Genomic DNA, 22,371 nt, shown 5'->3' on the forward strand with positions numbered 1-22,371 from the left:
TGTGTCCACCAGACTGCCGAGTACCATCCATGTGTCCCGCACACTGCCGAGTACTATCCATGTGTCCACCACACTGCCGAGTACAATCCTTGTGTCCACCACACTGCGGAGTACCATCCGTGTGTCCCCCACACTACAGAGTACCATGCATCTGTCCACCACACTGCCGAGTACCATCCCTGTGTCCACCACACTGCTGAGTACCATCCATGTGTCCCCCACACTGCAGAGTACCATCCATGTGTCCACCACACTGCTGAGTACCATCCCTGTGTCCACCACACTGCCAAGTACCATCCCTGTGTCCACCACACTGCCGAGTACCATCCCTGTGTCCACCACACTGCTGAGTACCATCCCTGTGTCCACCACACTGCCGAGTACCATCCATGTGTCCACCACACTGCCGAGTACCATCCATGTGTCCCCCACACTGCCGAGTACCATCCGTGTGTCCCCCACACTGCCGAGTACCATCCCTGTGTTCCCCACACTGCCGAGTACCATCCATGTGTCCACCACACTGCCGAGTACCATCCATGTGTCCCCCACACTGCCGAGTACCATCCGTGTGTCCCCCACACTGCCGAGTACCATCCGTGTGTCCACCACAGTGCCGAGTACCATCCATGTGTCCACCACACTGCCGAGTACCATCCATGTGTCCCCCACACTGCCGAGTACCATCCCTGTGTCCACCACACTGCCGAGTACCATCCATGTGTCCCGCACACTGCCGAGTACCATCCATGTGTCCACCACACTTCCGAGTACCATCCCTGTGTCCACCACACTGCCGAGTACCATCCCTGTGTCCACCACACTCCCGAGTACCATCCCTGTGTCCACCACACTGCAGAGTACCATCCATGTGTCCCACACACTGCAGAGTACCATCCATGTGTCCACCACACTTCCTAGTACCATCCATGTGTCCCGCACACTGCCAAAAGTACCATCCATGTGTCCACCACACTGCCGAGTACCATCCATGTGTCCCGCACACTGCAGAGTACCATCCATGTGTCCTGCACACTGCAGAGTACCATCCCTGTGTCCCGCACACTGCAGAGTACCATCCATGTGTCCCGCACACTGCCGAGTACCATCCCTGTGTCCACCACACTGCCGAGTACCATCCATGTGTCCACCACACTGCCGAGTACCATCCATGTGTCCACCAGACTGCCGAGTACCATCCATGTGTCCTGAACACTGCCGAGTACCATCCATGTGTCCACCACACTGCCGAGTACCATCCCTGTGTCCACCAAACTGCCGAGTACCATCCCTGTGTCCTGAACACTGCCGAGTACCATCCATGTGTCCACCACACTGCCGAGTACCATCCATGTCTCCACCACACTGCCGAGTACCATCCATGTGTCCACCACACTGCCGAGTACCATCCCTGTGTCCACCAAACTGCCGAGTACCATCCCTGTGTCCTGAACACTGCCGAGTACCATCCATGTGTCCACCACACTGCCGAGTACCATCCCAGTGTCCCCCACACTGCCGAGTACCATCCCTGTGTCCCCCACACTGCCGAGTACCATCCATGTGTCCACCACACTGCCGAGTACATCCATGTGTCCACCACACTGCCGAGTACCATCCATGTGTCCACCACACTGCCGAGTACCATCCCAGTGTCCCCCACACTGCCGAGTACATCCCTGTGTCCACCACACTGCTGAGTACCATCCATGTGTCCCCCACACTGCCGAGTACCATCCATGTGTCCCGCACACTGCCGAGTACCATCCATGTGTCCCGCACACTGCCGAGTACCATCCCTGTGTCCACCACACTGCCGAGTACCATCCATGTGTCCACCACACTGCCGAGTACCATCCATGTGTCCCGCACACTGCAGAGTACCATCCATGTGTCCACCACACTTCCTAGTACCATCCATGTGTCCCGCACACTGCCAAAAGTACCATCCATGTGTCCACCACACTGCCGAGTACCATCCATGTGTCCCGCACACTGCAGAGTACCATCCATGTGTCCCGCACACTGCAGAGTACCATCCCTGTGTCCCGCACACTGCAGAGTACCATCCATGTGTCCCGCACACTGCCGAGTACCATCCCTGTGTCCACCACACTGCCGAGTACCATCCATGTGTCCACCACACTGCCGAGTACCATCCCTGTGTCCACCTAACTGCTGAGTACCATCCCTGTGTCCTGAACACTGCCGAGTACCATCCATGTGTCCACCACACTGCCGAGTACCATCCATGTCTCCACCACACTGCCGAGTACCATCCATGTGTCCACCACACTGCCGAGTACCATCCCTGTGTCCACCAAACTGCCGAGTACCATCCCTGTGTCCACCACACTGCCGAGTACCATCCCTGTGTCCTGAACACTGCCGAGTACCATCCATGTGTCCACCACACTGCCGAGTACCATCCCAGTGTCCCCCACACTGCCGAGTACCATCCCTGTGTCCCCCACACTGCCGAGTACCATCCATGTGTCCACCACACTGCCGAGTACCATCCATGTGTCCACCACACTGCCGAGTACATCCATGTGTCCACCACACTGCCGAGTACCATCCATGTGTCCACCACACTGCCGAGTACCATCCCAGTGTCCCCCACACTGCCGAGTACCATCCATGTGTCCACCACACTGCCCAGTACCATCCATGTGTCCACCACACTGCCGAGTACCATCCATGTGTCCACCACACTGCCCAGTACCATCCATGTGTCCAGCACACTGCCGAGTACCATCCCAGTGTCCCCCACACTGCCGAGTACCATCCATGTGTCCACCACACTGCCGAGTACCATCCCTGTGTCCACCACACTGCTGAGTACCATCCATGTGTCCCCCACACTGCCGAGTACCATCCATGTGTCCACCACACTGCCCAGTACCATCCATGTGTCCACCACACTGCCGAGTACCATCCATGTGTCCAGCACACTGCTGAGTACCTTCCTTGCGCTGTCCGTGCGTCCGCCATCCTTGCGCTGTCTGTGCGTCCGCCATCCTTGCGCTGTCCGTGCGTCCGCCATCCTTGCGCTGTCTGTGCGTCCGCCATCCTTGCGCTGTCTGTGCGTCCGCCATCCTTGCGCTGTCCGTGCGTCCGCCATCCTTGCGCTGTCCGTGCGTCCGCCATCCTTGCGCTGTCCGTGCGTCCGCCATCCTTGCGCTGTCCGTGCGTCCGCCATCCTTGCGCTGTCCGTGTGTCCGCCATCCTTGCGCTGTCCGTCATCCTTGCACTGTCTGTGTGTCCGCCATCCTTGCGCTGTCCGTGCGTCCGCCATCCTTGCGCTGTCCGTGAGTCCGCCATCCTTGCGCTGTCCGTGTGTCCGCCATCCTTGCGCTGTCCGTGTGTCCGCCATCCTTGCTCTGTCCATGCGTCCGCCATCCTTGCGCTGTCCGTGCGTCCGCCATCCTTGCGCTGTCCGTGTGTCCGCCATCCTTGCGCTGTCCGTGTGTCCGCCATCCTTGCGCTGTCCGTGTGTCCGCCATCCTTGCGCTTTCCGTGTGTCCGCCATCCTTGCGCTGTCCGTGTGTCCGCCATCCTTGCGCTGTCCGTGTGTCCGCCATCCTTGCGCTGTCCGTGTGTCCGCCATCCTTGCGCTGTCCGTGTGTCCGCCATCCTTGCGCTTTCCGTGTGTCCGCCATCCTTGCGCTGTCCGTGTGTCCGCCATCCTTGCTCTGTCCGTGTGTCCGCCATCCTTGCGCTGTCCGTGTGTCCGCCATCCTTGCGCTGTCCGTGTGTCCGCCATCCTTGCGCTGTCCGTGTGTCCGCCATCCTTGCGCTGTCCGTGTGTCCGCCATCCTTGCGCTTTCCGTGTGTCCGCCATCCTTGCGCTGTCCGTCATCCTTGCACTGTCTGTGTGTCCGCCATCCTTGCGCTGTCCGTGTGTCCGCCATCCTTGCGCTGTCCGTGTGTCCGCCATCTTTGCTCTGTCCGTGTGTCCGCCATCCTTGCGCTTTCCGTGTGTCCGCCATCCTTGCGCTTTCCGTGTGTCCGCCATCCTTGCGCTGTCCGTGTGTCCGCCATCCTTGCGCTGTCCGTGTGTCCGCCATCCTTGCGCTGTCCGTGTGTCCGTCATCCTTGCACTGTCTGTGTGTCCGCCATCCTTGCGCTGTCCGTGTGTCCGCCATCCTTGCGCTGTCCGTGTGTCCGCCATCCTTGCGCTTTCCGTGTGTCCGCCATCCTTGCGCTGTCCGTGTGTCCGCCATCCTTGCTCTGTCTGTGTGTCCGCCATCCTTGCGCTGTCCGTGTGTCCGCCATCCTTGCGCTGTCCGTGTGTCCGCCATCCTTGCGCTGTCCGTGTGTCCGCCATCCTTGCGCTGTCCGTGCGTCCGCCATCCTTGCGCTGTCCGTGTGTCCGCCATCCTTGCTCTGTCCGTGTGTCCGCCATCCCACTCTATACCCAACCTTAAGGGAATGTGTAAATCTTTCAGCCCAGAAGTCACTGGAGCTCTGTAATGTGTATACCCCGCCCACTGTCTGCCCCGCCCTGTAGCCCTGAGACCCCGCCCTGTACCTAGGAGACCCCGCCCTGTAGCCCTGAGACCCCGCCCTGTATTCCGCGGGGACATCTGGCCCTAGGTTTGGCAGCAGCAGTGTCGTGTCTCTGTCTTGTTGAATGTTACATGAGCTCGTGCTCTCGGGTGTCCGGGTGAATTATTTATCTCCAGCACATGAGCCGGCACCAGCTGCGTAGACTCCGAGTCGCCCCCTAGTGTTGGGGCAGTATATGGCGCCGCCTTCAGCCTCCTGATGTTTTGTGTTTCAGGCGGAGGCAGATGTCGCTTCTCTGAACAGACGTATCCAACTGGTAGAAGAGGAGCTGGACCGCGCCCAGGAGCGCCTGGCCACCGCGCTGCAGAAGCTGGAGGAGACCGAGAAGGCTGTGGACGAGAGTGAGAGGTGAGGAGGAGCTGCAGAACATTGCATAGAGATATCCTGCAGACTATTACACCCCTGACCTCTGTGCAGAACATTGCATAGTGATATCCTGCAGACTATTACACCCCTGACCTCTGTGCAGAACATTGCATAGTGATATCCTGCAGACTATTACACCCCTGACCTCTGTGCAGAACATTGCATAGTGATATCCTGCAGACTATTACACCCCTGACCTCTGTGCAGAACATTGCATAGTGATATCCTGCAGTCTATTACACCCCTGACCTCTGTGCAGAACATTGCAGCCTGCTGCTGGTACATAGAGATATCCTGCAGACTATTACGCCCCTGACCTCTGTGCAGAACATTGCATAGTGATATCCTGCAGACTATTACACCCCTGACCTCTGTGCAGAACATTGCAGCCTGCTGCTGATACATAGAGATATCCTGCAGACTATTACGCCCCTGACCTCTGTGCAGAACATTGCATAGTGATATCCTGCAGACTATTACACCCCTGACCTCTGTGCAGAACATTGCAGCCTGCTGCTGATACATAGAGATATCCTGCAGACTATTACACCCCTGACCTCTGTGCAGAACATTGCAGCCTGCTGCTGATACATAGAGATATCCTGCAGACTATTACACCCCTGACCTCTGTGCAGAACATTGCAGCCTGCTGCTGATACATAGAGATATCCTGCAGACTATTACGCCCCTGACCTCTGTGCAGAACATTGCATAGTGATATCCTGCAGACTATTACACCCCTGACCTCTGTGCAGAACATTGCATAGTGATATCCTGCAGACTATTACACCCCTGACCTCTGTGCAGAACATTGCATAGTGATATCCTGCAGACTATTACACCCCTGACCTCTGTGCAGAACATTGCATAGTGATATCCTGCAGTCTATTACACCCCTGACCTCTGTGCAGAACATTGCAGCCTGCTGCTGGTACATAGAGATATCCTGCAGACTATTACACCCCTGACCTCTGTGCAGAACATTGCATAGTGATATCCTGCAGACTATTACACCCCTGACCTCTGTGCAGAACATTGCAGCCTGCTGCTGATACATAGAGATATCCTGCAGACTATTACGCCCCTGACCTCTGTGCAGAACATTGCATAGTGATATCCTGCAGACTATTACACCCCTGACCTCTGTGCAGAACATTGCAGCCGGCTGCTGATACATAGAGATATCCTGCAGACTATTACACCCCTGACCTCTGTGCAGAACATTGCAGCCTGCTGCTGATACATAGAGATATCCTGCAGACTATTACGCCCCTGACCTCTGTGCAGAACATTGCATAGTGATATCCTGCAGACTATTACACCCCTGACCTCTGTGCAGAACATTGCAGCCGGCTGCTGATACATAGAGATATCCTGCAGACTATTACACCCCTGACCTCTGTGCAGAACATTGCAGCCAGCTGCTGGTACTTAGAGATATCTTGCAGACTATTACACCCCTGACCTCTGTGCAGAACATTGCAGCCTGCTGCTGATACATAGAGATATCCTGCAGACTATTACGCCCCTGACCTCTGTGCAGAACATTGCATAGTGATATCCTGCAGACTATTACACCCCTGACCTCTGTGCAGAACATTGCAGCCGGCTGCTGATACATAGAGATATCCTGCAGACTATTACACCCCTGACCTCTGTGCAGAACATTGCAGCCTGCTGCTGATACATAGAGATATCCTGCAGACTATTACACCCCTGACCTCTGTGCAGAACATTGCAGCCTGCTGCTGATACATAGAGATATCCTGCAGACTATTACGCCCCTGACCTCTGTGCAGAACATTGCATAGTGATATCCTGCAGACTATTACACCCCTGACCTCTGTGCAGAACATTGCAGCCGGCTGCTGATACATAGAGATATCCTGCAGACTATTACACCCCTGACCTCTGTGCAGAACATTGCAGCCAGCTGCTGGTACTTAGAGATATCTTGCAGACTATTACACCCCTGACCTCGGGGTCCTTATGTTACAGAGGTATGAAGGTCATAGAGAACAGGGCCACCAAAGATGAGGAGAAGATGCACGACCAGGACTTACAGCTCAAGGAAGCCAAACACGTCGCTGAAGACTCTGACAGGAAATACGAGGAGGTAAGTCCCTGACCGTGGCCACCTACCACGTCCTGTGATGTCACTACCCCTGGAGCTACCTACCACGTCCTGTGATGTCACTACCCCTGGGGCCTACCTACCACGTCCTGTGATGTCACTACCCCTGGAGCTACCTACCACGTCCTGTGATGTCACTACCCCTGGGGCCTACCTACCACGTCCTGTGATGTCACTACCCCTGGACCTACCTACCACGTCCTGTGATGTCACTACCCCTGGGGAATACCTACCACGTCCTGTGATGTCACTACCCCTGGGGAATACCTACCACGTCCTGTGATGTCACTACCCCTGGAGCCTACCTACCACGTCCTGTGATGTCACTACCCCTGGACCTACCTACCACGTCCTGTGATGTCACTACCCCTGGAGCCTACCTACCACGTCCTGTGATGTCACTACCCCTGGACCTACCTACCACGTCCTGTGATGTCACTACCCCTGGGGAATACCTACCACGTCCTGTGATGTCACTACCCCTGGAGCTACCTACCACGTCCTGTGATGTCACTACCCCTGGAGCCTACCTACCACGTCCTGTGATGTCACTACCCCTGGAGCTACCTACCACGTCCTGTGATGTCACTACCCCTGGGGAATACCTACCATGTCCTGTGATGTCACTACCCCTGGAGCCTACCTACCACGTCCTGTGATGTCACTACCCCTGGGGCCTACCTACCACGTCCTGTGATGTCACTACCCCTGGGGCCTACCTACCACGTCCTGTGATGTCACTACCCCTGGACCTACCTACCACGTCCTGTGATGTCACTACCCCTGGGGAATACCTACCACGTCCTGTGATGTCACTACCCCCAGGGCCTACCTACCATGTCCTGTGATGTCACTACCCCTGGGGAATACCTACCACGTCCTGTGATGTCACTACCCCTGGAGCCTACCTACCATGTCCTGTGATGTCACTACCCCTGGACCTACCTACCACGTCCTGTGATGTCACTACCCCTGGGGCCTACCTACCACGTCCTGTGATGTCACTACCCCTGGGGCCTACCTACCACGTCCTGTGATGTCACTACTCCTGGAACCTACCTACCACGTCCTGTGATGTCACTACTCCTGGAACCTACCTACCACGTCCTGTGATGTCACTACCCCTGGGGAATACCTACCACGTCCTGTGATGTCACTACCCCTGGAGCCTACCTACCATGTCCTGTGATGTCACTACCCCTGGGGCCTACCTACCACGTCCTGTGATGTCACTACCCCTGGAGCTACCTACCACGTCCTGTGATGTCACTACCCCTGGACCTACCTACCACGTCCTGTGATGTCACTACCCCTGGGGCCTACCTACCACGTCCTGTGATGTCACTACCCCTGGGGCTACCTACCACGTCCTGTGATGTCACTACCCCTGGGGCCTACCTACCATGTCCTGTGATGTCACTACTCCTGGAACCTACCTGCCACGTCCTGTGATGTCACTACCCCTGGGCCTACCTACCACGTCCTGTGATGTCACTACCCCTGGGGCCTACCTACCACGTCCTGTGATGTCACTACCCCTGGGGAATACCTACCACGTCCTGTGATGTCACTACCCCTGGGGAATACCTACCTACCACGTCCTGTGATGTCACTACCCCTGGGGAATACCTACCACGTCCTGTGATGTCACTACCCCTGGAGCTACCTACCACGTCCTGTGATGTCACTACCCCTGGAACCTACCAACCACGTCCTGTGATGTCACTACCCCTGGGGCCTACCTGCCACGTCCTGTGATGTCACTACCCCTGGGGCCTAGCTACCACGTCCTATGATGTCACTACCCCTGGGACCTACCTACCACCTCCTGTGATGTCACTACCCCTGGGCCTACCTACCACGTCCTGTGATGTCACTACCCCTGGACCTACCTGCCACGTCCTGTGATGTCACTACCCCTGGGGCCTACCTACCACGTCCTATGATGTCACTACCCCTGGAGCTACCTACCACGTCCTGTGATGTCACTACCCCTGGGGCCTACCTACCACGTCCTGTGATGTTACTACCCCTGGGACCTACCTACCACGTCCTGTGATGTCACTACCCCTGGAGCTACCTACCACGTCCTGTGATGTCACTACCCCTGGGACCTACCTACCACGTCCTGTGATGTCACTACCCCTGGAGCTACCTACCACGTCCTGTGATGTCACTACCCCTGGAACCTACCTACCACCTCCTGTGATGTCACTACCCCTGGGGCCTACCTGCCACGTCCTGTGATGTCACTACCCCTGGGACCTACCTACCACCTCCAGTGATGTCACTACCCCTGGAGCTACCTACCACGTCCTGTGATGTCACTACCCCTGGGACCTACCTACCATGTCCTGTGATGTTACTACCCCTGGAGCTACCTACCACGTCCTATGATGTCACTACCCCTGGGGCCTACCTACCACGTCCTGTGATGTCACTACCCCTGGGGAATACCTACCACGTCCTGTGATTTCACTACCCCTGGAACCTACCTACCACCTCCTGTGATGTCACTACCCCTGAAGCTACCTGCCACGTCCTGTGATGTCACTACCCCTGGGGCCTACCTGCCACGTCCTGTGATGTCACTACCCCTGGGCCTACCTACCACGTCCTGTGATGTCACTACCCCTGGAGCTACCTACCACGTCCTGTGATGTCACTACCCCTGGGGAATACCTACCACGTCCTGTGATGTCACTACCCCTGGGGAATACCTACCACGTCCTGTGATGTCACTACCCCTGGAGCCTACCTACCATGTCCTGTGATGTCACTACCCCTGGACCTACCTACCACGTCCTGTGATGTCACTACCCCTGGAGCTACCTACCACGTCCTGTGATGTCACTACCCCTGGGACCTACCTACTATGTCCTGTGATGTCACTACCCCTGGAGCCTACCTACCATGTCCTGTGATGTCACTACCCCTGGAGCCTACCTACCATGTCCTGTGATGTCACTACCCCTGGGGCCTACCTACCATGTCCTGTGATGTCACTACCCCTGGGAACTACCTACCACGTCCTGTGATGTCACTACCCCTGGGACCTACCTACCACGTCCTGTGATGTCACTACCTCTGGGACCTACCTACCACGTCCTATGATGTCACTACCCCTGGGGCCTACCTACCACGTCCTGTGATGTCACTACCCCTGGGGCCTACCTACCATGTCCTATGATGTCACTACGGTCCGATGTACAGCTATAGGGGCACTCCGTCCTTTGTGGAGGGGGTGCTAGTTTCTCTGGTGTCCTGGTCTCCCCTGTCCTCGCCGGGGTCTTCTCTCTGAGGTTCTGATCTCTCCTTTCATCTCTTCTCTCGCAGGTCGCTCGCAAATTAGTGATTATTGAGGGAGAACTGGAGCGATCTGAAGAGAGGGCCGAGGTGGCTGAGAGGTGAGTAGTGTGTGGTGTCCGTCCTCTTCATGGGGCGCAAAGGTGCTTGTGGTGATTGTAATGGAGGAATCAGCTGTCATAGACTCCCGCTCCGACTGTGTAACACCTCCATAGACACCCGCTCCGACTGTAACACCTCCATAGACACCCGCTCCGACTGTAACACCTCCATAGACACCCGCTCCGACTGTAACACCTCCATAGACACCCGCTCCGACTGTAACACCTCCATAGACACCTGCTGCGACTATAACACCTCCATAGACACCCGCTCTGACTGTAACACCTTCATAGACACCCGCTCCGACTGTAACACCTCCATAGACACCCGCTCCGACTGTAACACCTCCATAGACACCCGCTCCGACTGTAACACCTCCATAGACACCCGCTGCGACTGTGTTAACACCTCCATAGACACCCGCTCCGACTGTAACACCTCCATAGACACCCGCTCCGACTGTAACACCTCCATAGACACCTGCTGTGACTATAACACCTCCATAGACACCCGCTCTGACTGTAACACCTTCATAGACACCCGCTCCGACTGTAACACCTCCATAGACACCCGCTCCGACTGTAACACCTCCATAGACACCCGCTCCGACTGTAACACCTCCATAGACACCCGCTGCGACTGTGTTAACACCTCCATAGACACCCGCTCCGACTGTAACACCTCCATAGACACCTGCTGCGACTGTAACACCTCCATAGACATCTGCTCTGACTGTATCACCTCCATAGACATCCGCTCTGACTGTAACACCTCCATAGACGTCTGCTCTGACTATAACACCTCCATAGACACCCGCTCCAACTGTAACACCTCCATAGACACCTGCTGCGACTGTAACACGTCCATAGACATCCGCTCTGACTGTAACACCTCCATAGACATCCGCTCTGACTGTAACAACTCCATAGACACCTCATCTGACTGTAACACCTCCATAGACACCTGCTGCGACTGTAGCACCTCCATAGACATCTGCTCTGACTGTAACACCTCCATAGACACCTGCTCCGACTGTAATACCTCCATAGACACCTCATCCGACTGTAACACCTCCATAGACACCCGCTGTGACTGTAACACCTCCATAGACATCCGCTCCAACTGTAACACCTCCATAGACACCCGCTCTGACTGGTACTCCTCCATAGACATCCGCTCCAACTGTAACACCTCCATAGACATCCGCTCTGACTGTAACACCTCCATAGACACCTGCTCTGGCTAGTACTCCTCCATAGACACCCGCTCTGACTGGTACTCCTCCATAGACATCCGCTCCGACTGTAACACCTCCATAGACATCCGCTCACTCCTACTGGAACTCCTCCATAGTCACCGGTCCGACTGTAACTTTTCCATAGACACCTGCTGCGACTGTAACACCTTCATGGATACTCAATCTGACTGTAACTCCTCCATAGACACCCGCTCTGACTGTAACACCTCCATAGACATCCGCTCCGACTGTAACACATCCATAGACACCCGCTCACTCCTACTGGAGCTCCTCCATAGTCACCGGTCCGACTGTAACTTCTCCATAGACACCTGTTGCGACTGTAACACCTTCATGGATACTCAATCTGACTGTAACTCCTCCATAGACACCTGCTCTGACTGTAACTCTTCCATAAACACTGCTCCGACTGTAACTCCTCCATAGACTCCCGCTCTGACTGTCATGTCTCCATAGACCTCTACTCTCACTGTCACATCTCCATAGACCTCTACTCTCACTGTCTCGTCTCCGTAGACTTCTACTCTGTCATGTTTCTGTAGACCTCTTTGGTTTCACAGCGTCACACTTTCTGACCTCTCCTTCGGCTGTTCCCCTCCCCCGCTGTACAATTTGCAATGTGTTCATGTATTTTGTTGTCCAATTTCCACAAACCTTATGGTCCTGCCAGGTTGTAGCAGAGAAAGGGAGGAATGTGATGCACATGATATACAGATGAGCACGAGCTGTATACCCTACTGGCCGCTCCTTTCTCCAGGGCTTATGCCCCCCTACTGTTGTCACTAGCCAGAGATATTTCCATAGACTTCTCTTACTGACTCTGGGCAACTGTAAAATATGTCATAGTATGAGGTCAAAGCATCTGATAATGATGTCATAGTGATGTCATGACGTGGGGAGTCTCATGGGTCTAATTGCTGGCAGTGATGTCATGAGATCCCGGGCTCCGTGGACACCCATCTTCTGAATGAATGTGATGCCATCTTCCTTTTTTCCTTCCCAAGTCGGTATAGGGAGCTAGAAGCAGAACTGCGCACCATGGACCAAAGCTTGAAATCCCTGATAGCAGCAGAGGAGGAGGTACTGGAGCGTCTCCAATATCTGCGCTCTATCCTCTGCTTGTATCTCTTCTGTATATCAGAGGTCCTCTGCCTCGCTCTCTCATCTGTCTGAGATCTTCCTGTAGAGCACGATGATAGACCCCAGGTGGGGCCTCCATTGGTGGGGCTTCCATTGGTGGGGCCTCCTTGGTGGAACCTCCCTGGTGGGGCCTCCATTGGTGGGGCCTCCGTTGGTGGAACCTCCCTGGTGGGGATTCCATTGGTGGGGCCTCCTTGGTGGGGTCTCTCTGGTGGGGCTTCCATTGCTGGGGCTTCCATTGGTGGGGCCTCCTTGGTGGGGCCTCCTTGGTGGGGCTTCCATTGCTGCAGCTTCCATTGGTGGGGCCTCCCTGATGGGGCTTCCATTGGTGGGGTCCTCCTTGGTGTAGACCTATTACCTCTAGATCAGGATCATTAGGATGCTGAGATCCCCTACAGTTCTATTCACACTGAGCTTACTGCTGCGTTGTCCTAGACTCTCCCACCCGTGTCTTCTAATGGCCTACAGTGATTGCTCTTCTGTATTGGGCTTATTTTGCTTCTTTTCTCATGATTGCTCTTCCACCTTTCTCTCTCCCTCTTCCACCCTTCTCTCTCCCTCTTCCACCCCTTCTTCTTCCCTCACACGTCCTCCATATTCTGCCCATCCGCACTTCCCCGCTTTACGTCCCTCATGTCATTATCCCGGCACAGTAAATGTGGTGACTTGGAGGAGGAGCTGAAGAATGTCACCAATAACCTAAAGTCTCTTGAGGCTCAAGCAGATAAGGTATCATGTGCTTTATGTCCACAGGACAGTCTGTTGTGTGATACGTGTCCTGGCTCCTAATCCGTCTAAGCCCCCGCTGCCCCATCTGCCTACTCTGAGCAGTACCGGAGACCTCCGGCCATGCATGAGCGTGCACCACCCCTCTAACATGTCTACTCCTGCTCTCAAACGCTTGTGTCCTCACCAGTCTCCAGAATCTGTCTCCTGTTGACCCCAGCTGATCTTCTCCATCTCTTCCACAGTATTCATCTAAAGAAGACCATTATGAGGATGAGATAAGACATCTGACCGAGCGGCTGAAGGAGGTGAGTCCAGTCTCCTCTCGTGTGTCCTCCATCTTGGAAGTTTCTACTGCAGAAATTCTAATTGTGTGTTTTTCAGACTGAAAGCCGAGTAGAGTTTGCAGAAAAATCAGTGGCGAAGCTTGAGAAGACAATCGATGACCTTGAAGGTAAAATGGCGCTCATGGGGAGGTTGTCTCTGTTTCTTCTACGATTCTGCCCTGGCACATCCTGATCATAGAGATCCACCCTGACAATCCTACTGTGTCCTGGTTGTCTATAAATGACCATACATTATGATAAGCTCATCTGGAAGATGTGCTAGTTCATCCTCCCTAGGTTGTCCTCCCTAGGTTTTCCATGCTGGATTGTCCTCCCTAGGTTGTCCATGCTGGATTGTCCTCCCTAGGTTGTCGTCCCTAGGTTGTCCTCCCTAGGTTGTCCATGCTGGATTGTCCTCCCTAGGTTGTTCTCCCTAGGTTGTCCATGCTGGATTGTCCTCCCTAGGTTGTCCTCCCTAGGTTGTCCATGCAGTAGATTGCTTTGCATGATCACTCTATATCTCCTCCTCTGGCACATTTTGGTCTGACTGTCTGTCTTCTGCTCTGTCCTTTCTGTTCTCCTCATCCTCTCTAGATGAGGTCTATGCTCAGAAGATGAAGTATAAGGCCATCAGTGAGGAACTGGATAATGCTCTTAATGACATTACCTCCCTGTGAGCCCGCTGTGCTCCTCTGTCCTTCTGCCGGTTATGTCTCAGCAAGTGTCTTCTCCAGAGCTTCTCTAGGCTGGTCCTCTAGGTAGATGCACATGGTCATTATCCTGGATGACCCACCACTCTGGCCTGCTCATCCTCTGCCACCTCTCATCTGCACGACCTTCTTCTGCTGAGGTCTCACCCTCCAGTGCCTCTTCTATCTTGTACATAAATCTGTAGACGGGTCTTGTGCCTTCTCGTGTTCACTTTCCAGATGTTGTTATTGTGTTTTGTGTGATTATTTGGGGGCAGGAGATGGGTGGCAGATACCTGGACATGTCACACCTCGGACATTGAGGGTTCTGTTGCACTGTGCGGTCACCTCCTTGCTGAATAAAGCGCTTCTTCTCTACTTCCACTGCTCTTGTCCTTTCTTGTCTCTGATTCTGTCACTCACAGGCTGGTGGCCCTGCCATACCGGGGTAGTATGTAGGGTACATGGTCTGCCATACCGGGGTAGTATGTAGGGTACATGGTCTGTCACACCGGGGTAGTATGTAGGGTACATGGTCTGCCATACCGGGGTAGTATGTAGGGTACATGGTCTGCCATACCGGGGTAGTATGTAGGGTACATGGTCTGCCATACCGGGGTAGTATGTAGGGTACATGGTCTGTCACACCGGGGTAGTATGTAGGGTACATGGTCTGCCATACCGGGGTAGTATGTAGGGTACATGGTCTGCCATACCGGGGTAGTATGTAGGGTACATGGTCTGTCACACCGGGGTAGTATGTAGGGTACATGGTCTGCCATACCGGGGTAGTATGTAGGGTGCATGGTCTGTCATACCGGGGTAGTATGTAGGGTGCATGGTCTGTCACACCGGGGTAGTATGTAGGGCACATGGTCTGTCACACCGGGGTAGTATGTAGGGTACATGGTCTGTCACACCGGGGTAGTATGTAGGGTACATGGTCTGTCACACCGGGGTAGTATGTAGGGTACATGGTCTGTCACACCGGGGTAGTATGTAGGGTACATGGTCTGTCACACCGGGGTAGTATGTAGGGTACATGGTCTGTCACACCGGGGTAGTATGTAGGGTACATGGTCTGTCACACCGGGGTAGTATGTAGGGTACATGGTCTGCCACACCGGGGTAGTATGTAGGGTACATGGTCTGCCACACCGGGGTAGTATGTAGGGTACATGGTCTGCCACACCGGGGTAGTATGTAGGGTACATGGTCTGCCATACCGGGGTAGTATGTAGGGTACATGGTCTGCCATACCGGGGTAGTATGTAGGGTACATGGTCTGTCACACCGGGGTAGTATGTAGGGTACATGGTCTGCCATACCGGGGTAGTATGTAGGGTACATGGTCTGCCATACCGGGGTAGTATGTAGGGTACATGGTCTGTCACACCGGGGTAGTATGTAGGGTACATGGTCTGCCATACCGGGGTAGTATGTAGGGTGCATGGTCTGCCATACCGGGGTAGTATGTAGGGTGCATGGTCTGTCACACCGGGGTAGTATGTAGGGTACATGGTCTGTCACACCGGGGTAGTATGTAGGGTACATGGTCTGTCACACCGGGGTAGTATGTAGGGTACATGGTCTGTCACACCGGGGTAGTATGTAGGGTACATGGTCTGTCACACCGGGGTAGTATGTAGGGTACATGGTCTGTCACACCGGGGTAGTATGTAGGGTACATGGTCTGCCATACCGGGGTAGTATGTAGGGTACATGGTCTGCCATACCGGGGTAGTATGTAGGGTACATGGTCTGTCACACCGGGGTAGTATGTAGGGTACATGGTCTGTCACACCGGGGTAGTATGTAGGGTACATGGTCTGTCACACCCGGGTAGTATGTAGGGTACATGGTCTGTCACACCGGGGTAGTATGTAGGGTACATGGTCTGCCATACCGGGGTAGTATGTAGGGTACATGGTCTGTCACACCGGGGTAGTATGTAGGGTACATGGTCTGTCACACCGGGGTAGTATGTAGGGTACATGGTCTGTCACACCGGGGTAGTATGTAGGGTACATGGTCTGTCACACCGGGGTAGTATGTAGGGTACATGGTCTGTCACACCGGGGTAGTATGTAGGGCACATGGTCTGGCACACCGGGGTAGTATGTAGGGCACATGGTCTGTCACACCGGGGTAGTATGTAGGGCACATGGTCTGTCACACCGGGGTAGTATGTAGGGTACATGGTCTGTCACACCGGGGTAGTATGTAGGGTACATGGTCTGTCACACCGGGGTAGTATGTAGGGTACATGGTCTGGCACACCGGGGTAGTATGTAGGTTACATGGTCTGCCACACCGGGGTAGTATGTAGGGTACATGGTCTGTCACACCGGGGTAGTATGTAGGGTACATGGTCTGACACAGCGGGGTAGTATGTAGGGTACATGGTCTGTCACACCGGGGTAGTATGTAGGGTACATGGTCTGGCACACCGGGGTAGTATGTAGGGTACATGGTCTGTCACACCGGGGTAGTATGTAGGGTGCATGGTCTGTCACACCGGGGTAGTATGTAGGGTGCATGGTCTGTCACACCGGGGTAGTATGTAGGGTACATGGTCTGTCACACCGGGGTAGTATGTAGGGTGCATGGTCTGCCATACCGGGGTAGTATGTAGGGTGCATGGTCTGTCACACCGGGGTAGTATGTAGGGTGCATGGTCCGGCACACCGGGGTAGTATGTAGGGTACATGGTCTGTCACACCGGGGTAGTATGTAGGGCACATGGTCTGCCATACCGGGGTACTATGTAGGGCACATGGTCTGGCACACCGGGGTAGTATGTAGGGCACATGGTCTGTCACACCGGGCTAGTATGTAGGGCACATGGTCTGTCACACCGGGGTAGTATGTAGGGTACATGGTCTGTCACACCGGGGTAGTATGTAGGGTACATGGTCTGTCACACCGGGGTAGTATGTAGGGTACATGGTCTGTCACACCGGGGTAGTATGTAGGGTACATGGTCTGTCACACCGGGGTAGTATGTAGGGTACATGGTCTGTCACACCGGGGTAGTATGTAGGGTACATGGTCTGTCACACCGGGGTAGTATGTAGAGTACATGGTCTGTCACACCGGGGTAGTATGTAGGGTACATGGTCTGTCACACCGGGGTAGTATGTAGAGTACATGGTCTGTCACACCGGGGTAGTATGTAGGGTACATGGTCTGTCACACCGGGGTAGTATGTAGGGTACATGGTCTGTCACACCGGGGTAGTATGTAGGGTACATGGTCTGTCACACCGGGGTAGTATGTAGGGCACATGGTCTGTCACAGTGGGGTAGTATGTAGGGTACATGGTCTGTCACACCGGGGTAGTATGTAGGGTACATGGTCTGTTACACCGGGGTAGTATGTAGGGTACATGGTCAGGTCCTGTCACACTGGGGTAGTATGTAGGGTACATGGTCAGGTCCTGTCACACTGGGGTAGTATGTAGGGTACATGGTCTGTCACACCGGGGTAGTATGTAGGGCACATGGTCTGTCACACTGGGGTAGTATGTAGGGTACATGGTCTGACACAGCGGGGTAGTATGTAGGGTACATGGTCTGCCATACCGGGGTAGTATGTAGGGTACATGGTCTGCCATACCGGGGTAGTATGTAGGGTACATGGTCTGCCATACCGGGGTAGTATGTAGGGTACATGGTCTGTCACACCGGGGTAGTATGTAGGGTACATGGTCTGTCACACCGGGGTAGTATGTAGGGCACATGGTCTGTCACACCGGGGTAGTATGTAGGGTACATGGTCTGGCACACCGGGGTAGTATGTAGGGTACATGGTCTGTCACACCGGGGTAGTATGTAGGGTACATGGTCTGCCATACCGGGGTAGTATGTAGGGTACATGGTCTGCCATACCGGGGTAGTATGTAGGGTACATGGTCTGTCACACCGGGGTAGTATGTAGGGTACATGGTCTGTCACACCGGGGTAGTATGTAGGGCACATGGTCTGTCACACTGGGGTAGTATGTAGGGTACATGGTCTGGCACACCGGGGTAGTATGTAGGGTACATGGTCTGTCACACCGGGGTAGTATGTAGGGTACATGGTCTGCCATACTGGGGTAGTATGTAGGGTACATGGTCAGGTCCTATCACACCGGCGTAGTATGTAGGGTACATGGTCAGGTCCTGTCACACCGGGGTAGTATGTAGGGTACATGGTCAGGTCCTGTCACACTGGGGTAGTATGTAGGGCACATGGTCTGTCACACCTGGGTAGTATGTAGGGCACATGGTCTGTCACACTGGGGTAGTATGTAGGGTACATGGTCTGTCACACCGGGGTAGTATGTAGGGTACATGGTCTGTCACACCGGGGTAGTATGTAGGGTACATGGTCTGTCACACCGGGGTAGTATGTAGGGTACATGGTCTGTCACACCGGGGTAGTATATAGGGTACATGGTCCGTCACACCGGGGTAGTATGTAGGGTACATGGTCTGCCATACCGGGGTAGTATGTAGGGTACATGGTCTGGCACACCGGGGTAGTATGTAGGGTACATGGTCTGTCACACCGGGGTAGTATATAGGGTACATGGTCCGTCACACCGGGGTAGTATGTAGGGTACATGGTCCGTCACACCGGGGTAGTATGTAGGTTACATGGTCCGCCATACCGGGGTAGTATGTAGGGTACATGGTCTGGCACACCGGGGTAGTATGTAGGGTACATGGTCTGTCACACCGGGGTAGTATGTAGGGTACATGGTCCGTCACACCGGGGTAGTATGTAGGGTACATGGTCCGTCACACCGGGGTAGTATGTAGGGTACATGGTCTGTCACACCGGGGTAGTATGTAGGGTACATGGTCTGGCACACCGGGGTAGTATGTAGGGTACATGGTCTGTCACACCGGGGTAGTATGTAGGGTACATGGTCTGTCACACCGGGGTAGTATGTAGGGTACATGGTCTGTCACACCGGGGTAATATTTAGAGGTCATGATAGGGTCAGTATATGCTGGGCACCGCTTCTCCTCCAGTCGCTTGTTGGTTCTTCTGTCCTCCTAAAGCTCCAGGCATCGTCTTCTGTCCTCCTAAAGCTCCAGGCATCGTCTTCTGTCCTCCTAAAGCTCCAGGCACCTTCTTCTGTCCTCCTAAAGCTCCAGGCACCTTCTTCTGTCCTCCTAAAGCTCCAGGCACCTTCTTCTGTCCTCCTAAAGCTCCAGGAACCTTCTTCTGTCCTCCTAAAGCTCCAGGCATCTTCTTCTGTCCTCCTAAAGCTCCAGGCGCCCTCTTCTGTCCTATCTTTGCTGGCCTCTCTCAGTTCTGAAATCCAAGACTCAGAGATGTTCTTCAGGTAGGTCTTGGCACAAGTTGTAGGTTCAGATGGTATATTTGTGGGTGATGGGACTCTATGGATTGATGTTTGTGAGATCATAGAGTTCAGACAGTTATGACTTTGGACGTCATTGGTCACTGATGTTCCGTTTACTCCTCCAGAAACCTTATCGGAAGCGAAGGAAGAAAAGCTGAACATTCAGCAGACGCTGGACCAGACACTGGTGGAGCTGAACAACATGTAACAGATGTCACAGCCACCATTTTGGTTCATTTGCCACTTGCACAGTTGTACCCAGTGGGTATCATTTGTCTCACGCTCTCACCCCGTTGCCCGTCCACCACCAAAACTCATCAAGAATCCCCAAAGAAAAGCCCAAGCTTGAATGACCTCTTGAAGGCCTCACTACGAGTGTGTCCTCTGATGGGGCCACCTACAATAAGAAGATCTTAACTTATCAATGACTTAACACAATGACCAATTCTATTTGTGACTTGTTGTTACGACATGTGTATGATCTGTGTACCCGAATAAAGCCTGGTGCATGCACTCAGCACGTTCCAAGGATTCACCCATGGACTGGTCCTCGACTCTTCTGTCCTCTCCACCCCGCTATGGTCTTCTTTGTAGGGTCCTGAGTACAGTCATGTAGAGCAGGGACATGTAGCCACCACTCTTATCTCGGGGGGTTGGGTTTGCTTGGTATTGTTGTGCACCTGAGCACAGGTGGTTCTCATGGAGGTTCACACCATCCATGGTGCCGTGTGAGCTGCAGCTTTGGTCTTGAGCGTCCTCCTGTCCATGGTCACAATGTCTTGATATTACTGTAGAAGCTATGTCGTGGCACTAAGGTCTTCTCCACCTCCAGCTCATTCCTCTAAGTCTTGTATTAAGAAATATGCAAATAAGTCTTCCTCGGTGTAAAATGGAGATGTCACGCTAGCGCCACCTTCTGGAACGTATCACCCATAGATCAACGCCTGGTTTTCTAGAAAGCTAGAGATGTCATCTGGAGATAAAGCCCTTCCACAATATCTCATGGAGGAGAACTGAAGGTGACCTCTCCTTAAGGAGACACCCTACCCCTCCGGCCCAGAGGAGTGAGGTCTACACGTTAGGACTCCCCACCCTGACATCATCCCACACACAAGGTGTCCTCCAACAACCTCAGGTATCTTAGAATGGTTGTGTAGGACTGGAGAACATGGCGGCTTTCTTTCCATAGCAGTCCCACAGCTGTCTGTGGGTTTACTAGTACTGTAGTACCACACACAACCTGTGGACGGGATGGGGGCGCTGTTTGTGGAAGAGAACAACCATTGTTTCCCAATCCTGGAGAACTCCTTTAGGATGGCTACTGGTGGGAGAGTCCTGTTGGTGGATCCTACAGATGACACTGGGATCTGTCAGAGCTCATGTCTGTGGTGACAGAGATTCCCCGATGTCTCAGTATGGCAGGTCCTTCTCCTGTCTATGGACAGCTGATCTATCTGCAGATGGCACTGGCAGGTTCTGTCTCCAGAAACAGCGCCTCCCCTGTCCACGCTTCACACGTGCTATTGCACCTCAGTCCAGGTGTTTGTGAGTAGCCGCCATGTTTATGTAGCCCTGGACCAACAAGTCTTATTGGGGTGACACCACATAGTAGCCCCATTGTCCTCGTACTGTTCACACCGCGCTGCAGCCTCCATGTGGTGGGGGATGGGCTTGGATTAACCCTCCAGACGCCGGGCCCAGCTGTGTTTGTGAGTCACGGTTGCCTTCGCCCTCAGCCATGTCTGGAATCTCCGGCCAAATTCCTCAGATCTCCATTTATGGCCTCCAGACAGAGAAGAAACCTTCAAGAAGCCCATATAGGGCGATGCTCAGGCCATGGCTCCCGGCCCAGTGATGGGGAGGGGGCCGCGCTATATGTGGTGGGCCGTCTGATGAGGTTCCCAGAATACTGTATATTACACTGTATCCCCCCCCCCCCCAATATGCGGGAAGACAGAAACCAGTCACAGCGCCAGGAGAAGACGCGAGACCCCCGGGGTAATAGACAGGCAGCACTAGTGACACCCCCTCCCCAATATGCGGGAAGACGGAAAGCAGTCACAGCGCCAGGAGAAGACGCGAGACCCCCGGGGTAATAGACAGGCAGCACTAGTGACACCCCCTCCCCAATATGCGGGAAGACGGAAAGCAGTCACAGCGCCAGGAGAAGACACGAGACCCCCGGGGTAATAGAAAGAGATTTATTAGGAATGTGAAGACTCAACCGGACCCCCAAATATGTGACCCCCCCCCCCACTCATGTGTACCCAGAGCAATAACACTGCACTAGTGACACCCCCTCCCCAATATATATATACCCCAGGACAGGCTGCACTAGTGACACCCCCTTCCCCAATATATATATACCCGGGACAGGCTGGACTAGTGACACCA

General features: G+C 54.2%; 1 protein-coding gene across 2 annotated transcripts in view; it reads left to right on the top strand.

Moving 5' to 3' along the window:
• Positions 1-20,517, top strand: part of LOC142197016 (tropomyosin beta chain) — an 87,647-nt gene extending 67,130 nt beyond the window's left edge. Inside the window, exons 3-9 of one of the 2 annotated variants that reach the window (XM_075267035.1) lie at positions 4,787-4,920; positions 6,937-7,054; positions 10,409-10,479; positions 13,532-13,607; positions 13,850-13,912; positions 13,989-14,058; positions 20,103-20,517. In XM_075267035.1, the coding sequence (XP_075123136.1) occupies positions 4,787-4,920; positions 6,937-7,054; positions 10,409-10,479; positions 13,532-13,607; positions 13,850-13,912; positions 13,989-14,058; positions 20,103-20,185 (615 nt within the window). In that variant the 3' untranslated portion in view covers positions 20,186-20,517. Of the gene's footprint in view, positions 1-4,786; positions 4,921-6,936; positions 7,055-10,408; positions 10,480-13,531; positions 13,608-13,849; positions 13,913-13,988; positions 14,059-14,524; positions 14,998-20,102 lie in introns of those variants that run through there. The other variant, XM_075267027.1, reaches the window with a different exon arrangement.
• The last annotated feature ends 1,854 nt before the right edge of the window (positions 20,518-22,371 follow it).

This window comes from Leptodactylus fuscus, chromosome 1 (assembly GCF_031893055.1).
Source record: "Leptodactylus fuscus isolate aLepFus1 chromosome 1, aLepFus1.hap2, whole genome shotgun sequence".
NCBI classification, from domain to species: Eukaryota; Metazoa; Chordata; class Amphibia; order Anura; family Leptodactylidae; genus Leptodactylus; species Leptodactylus fuscus.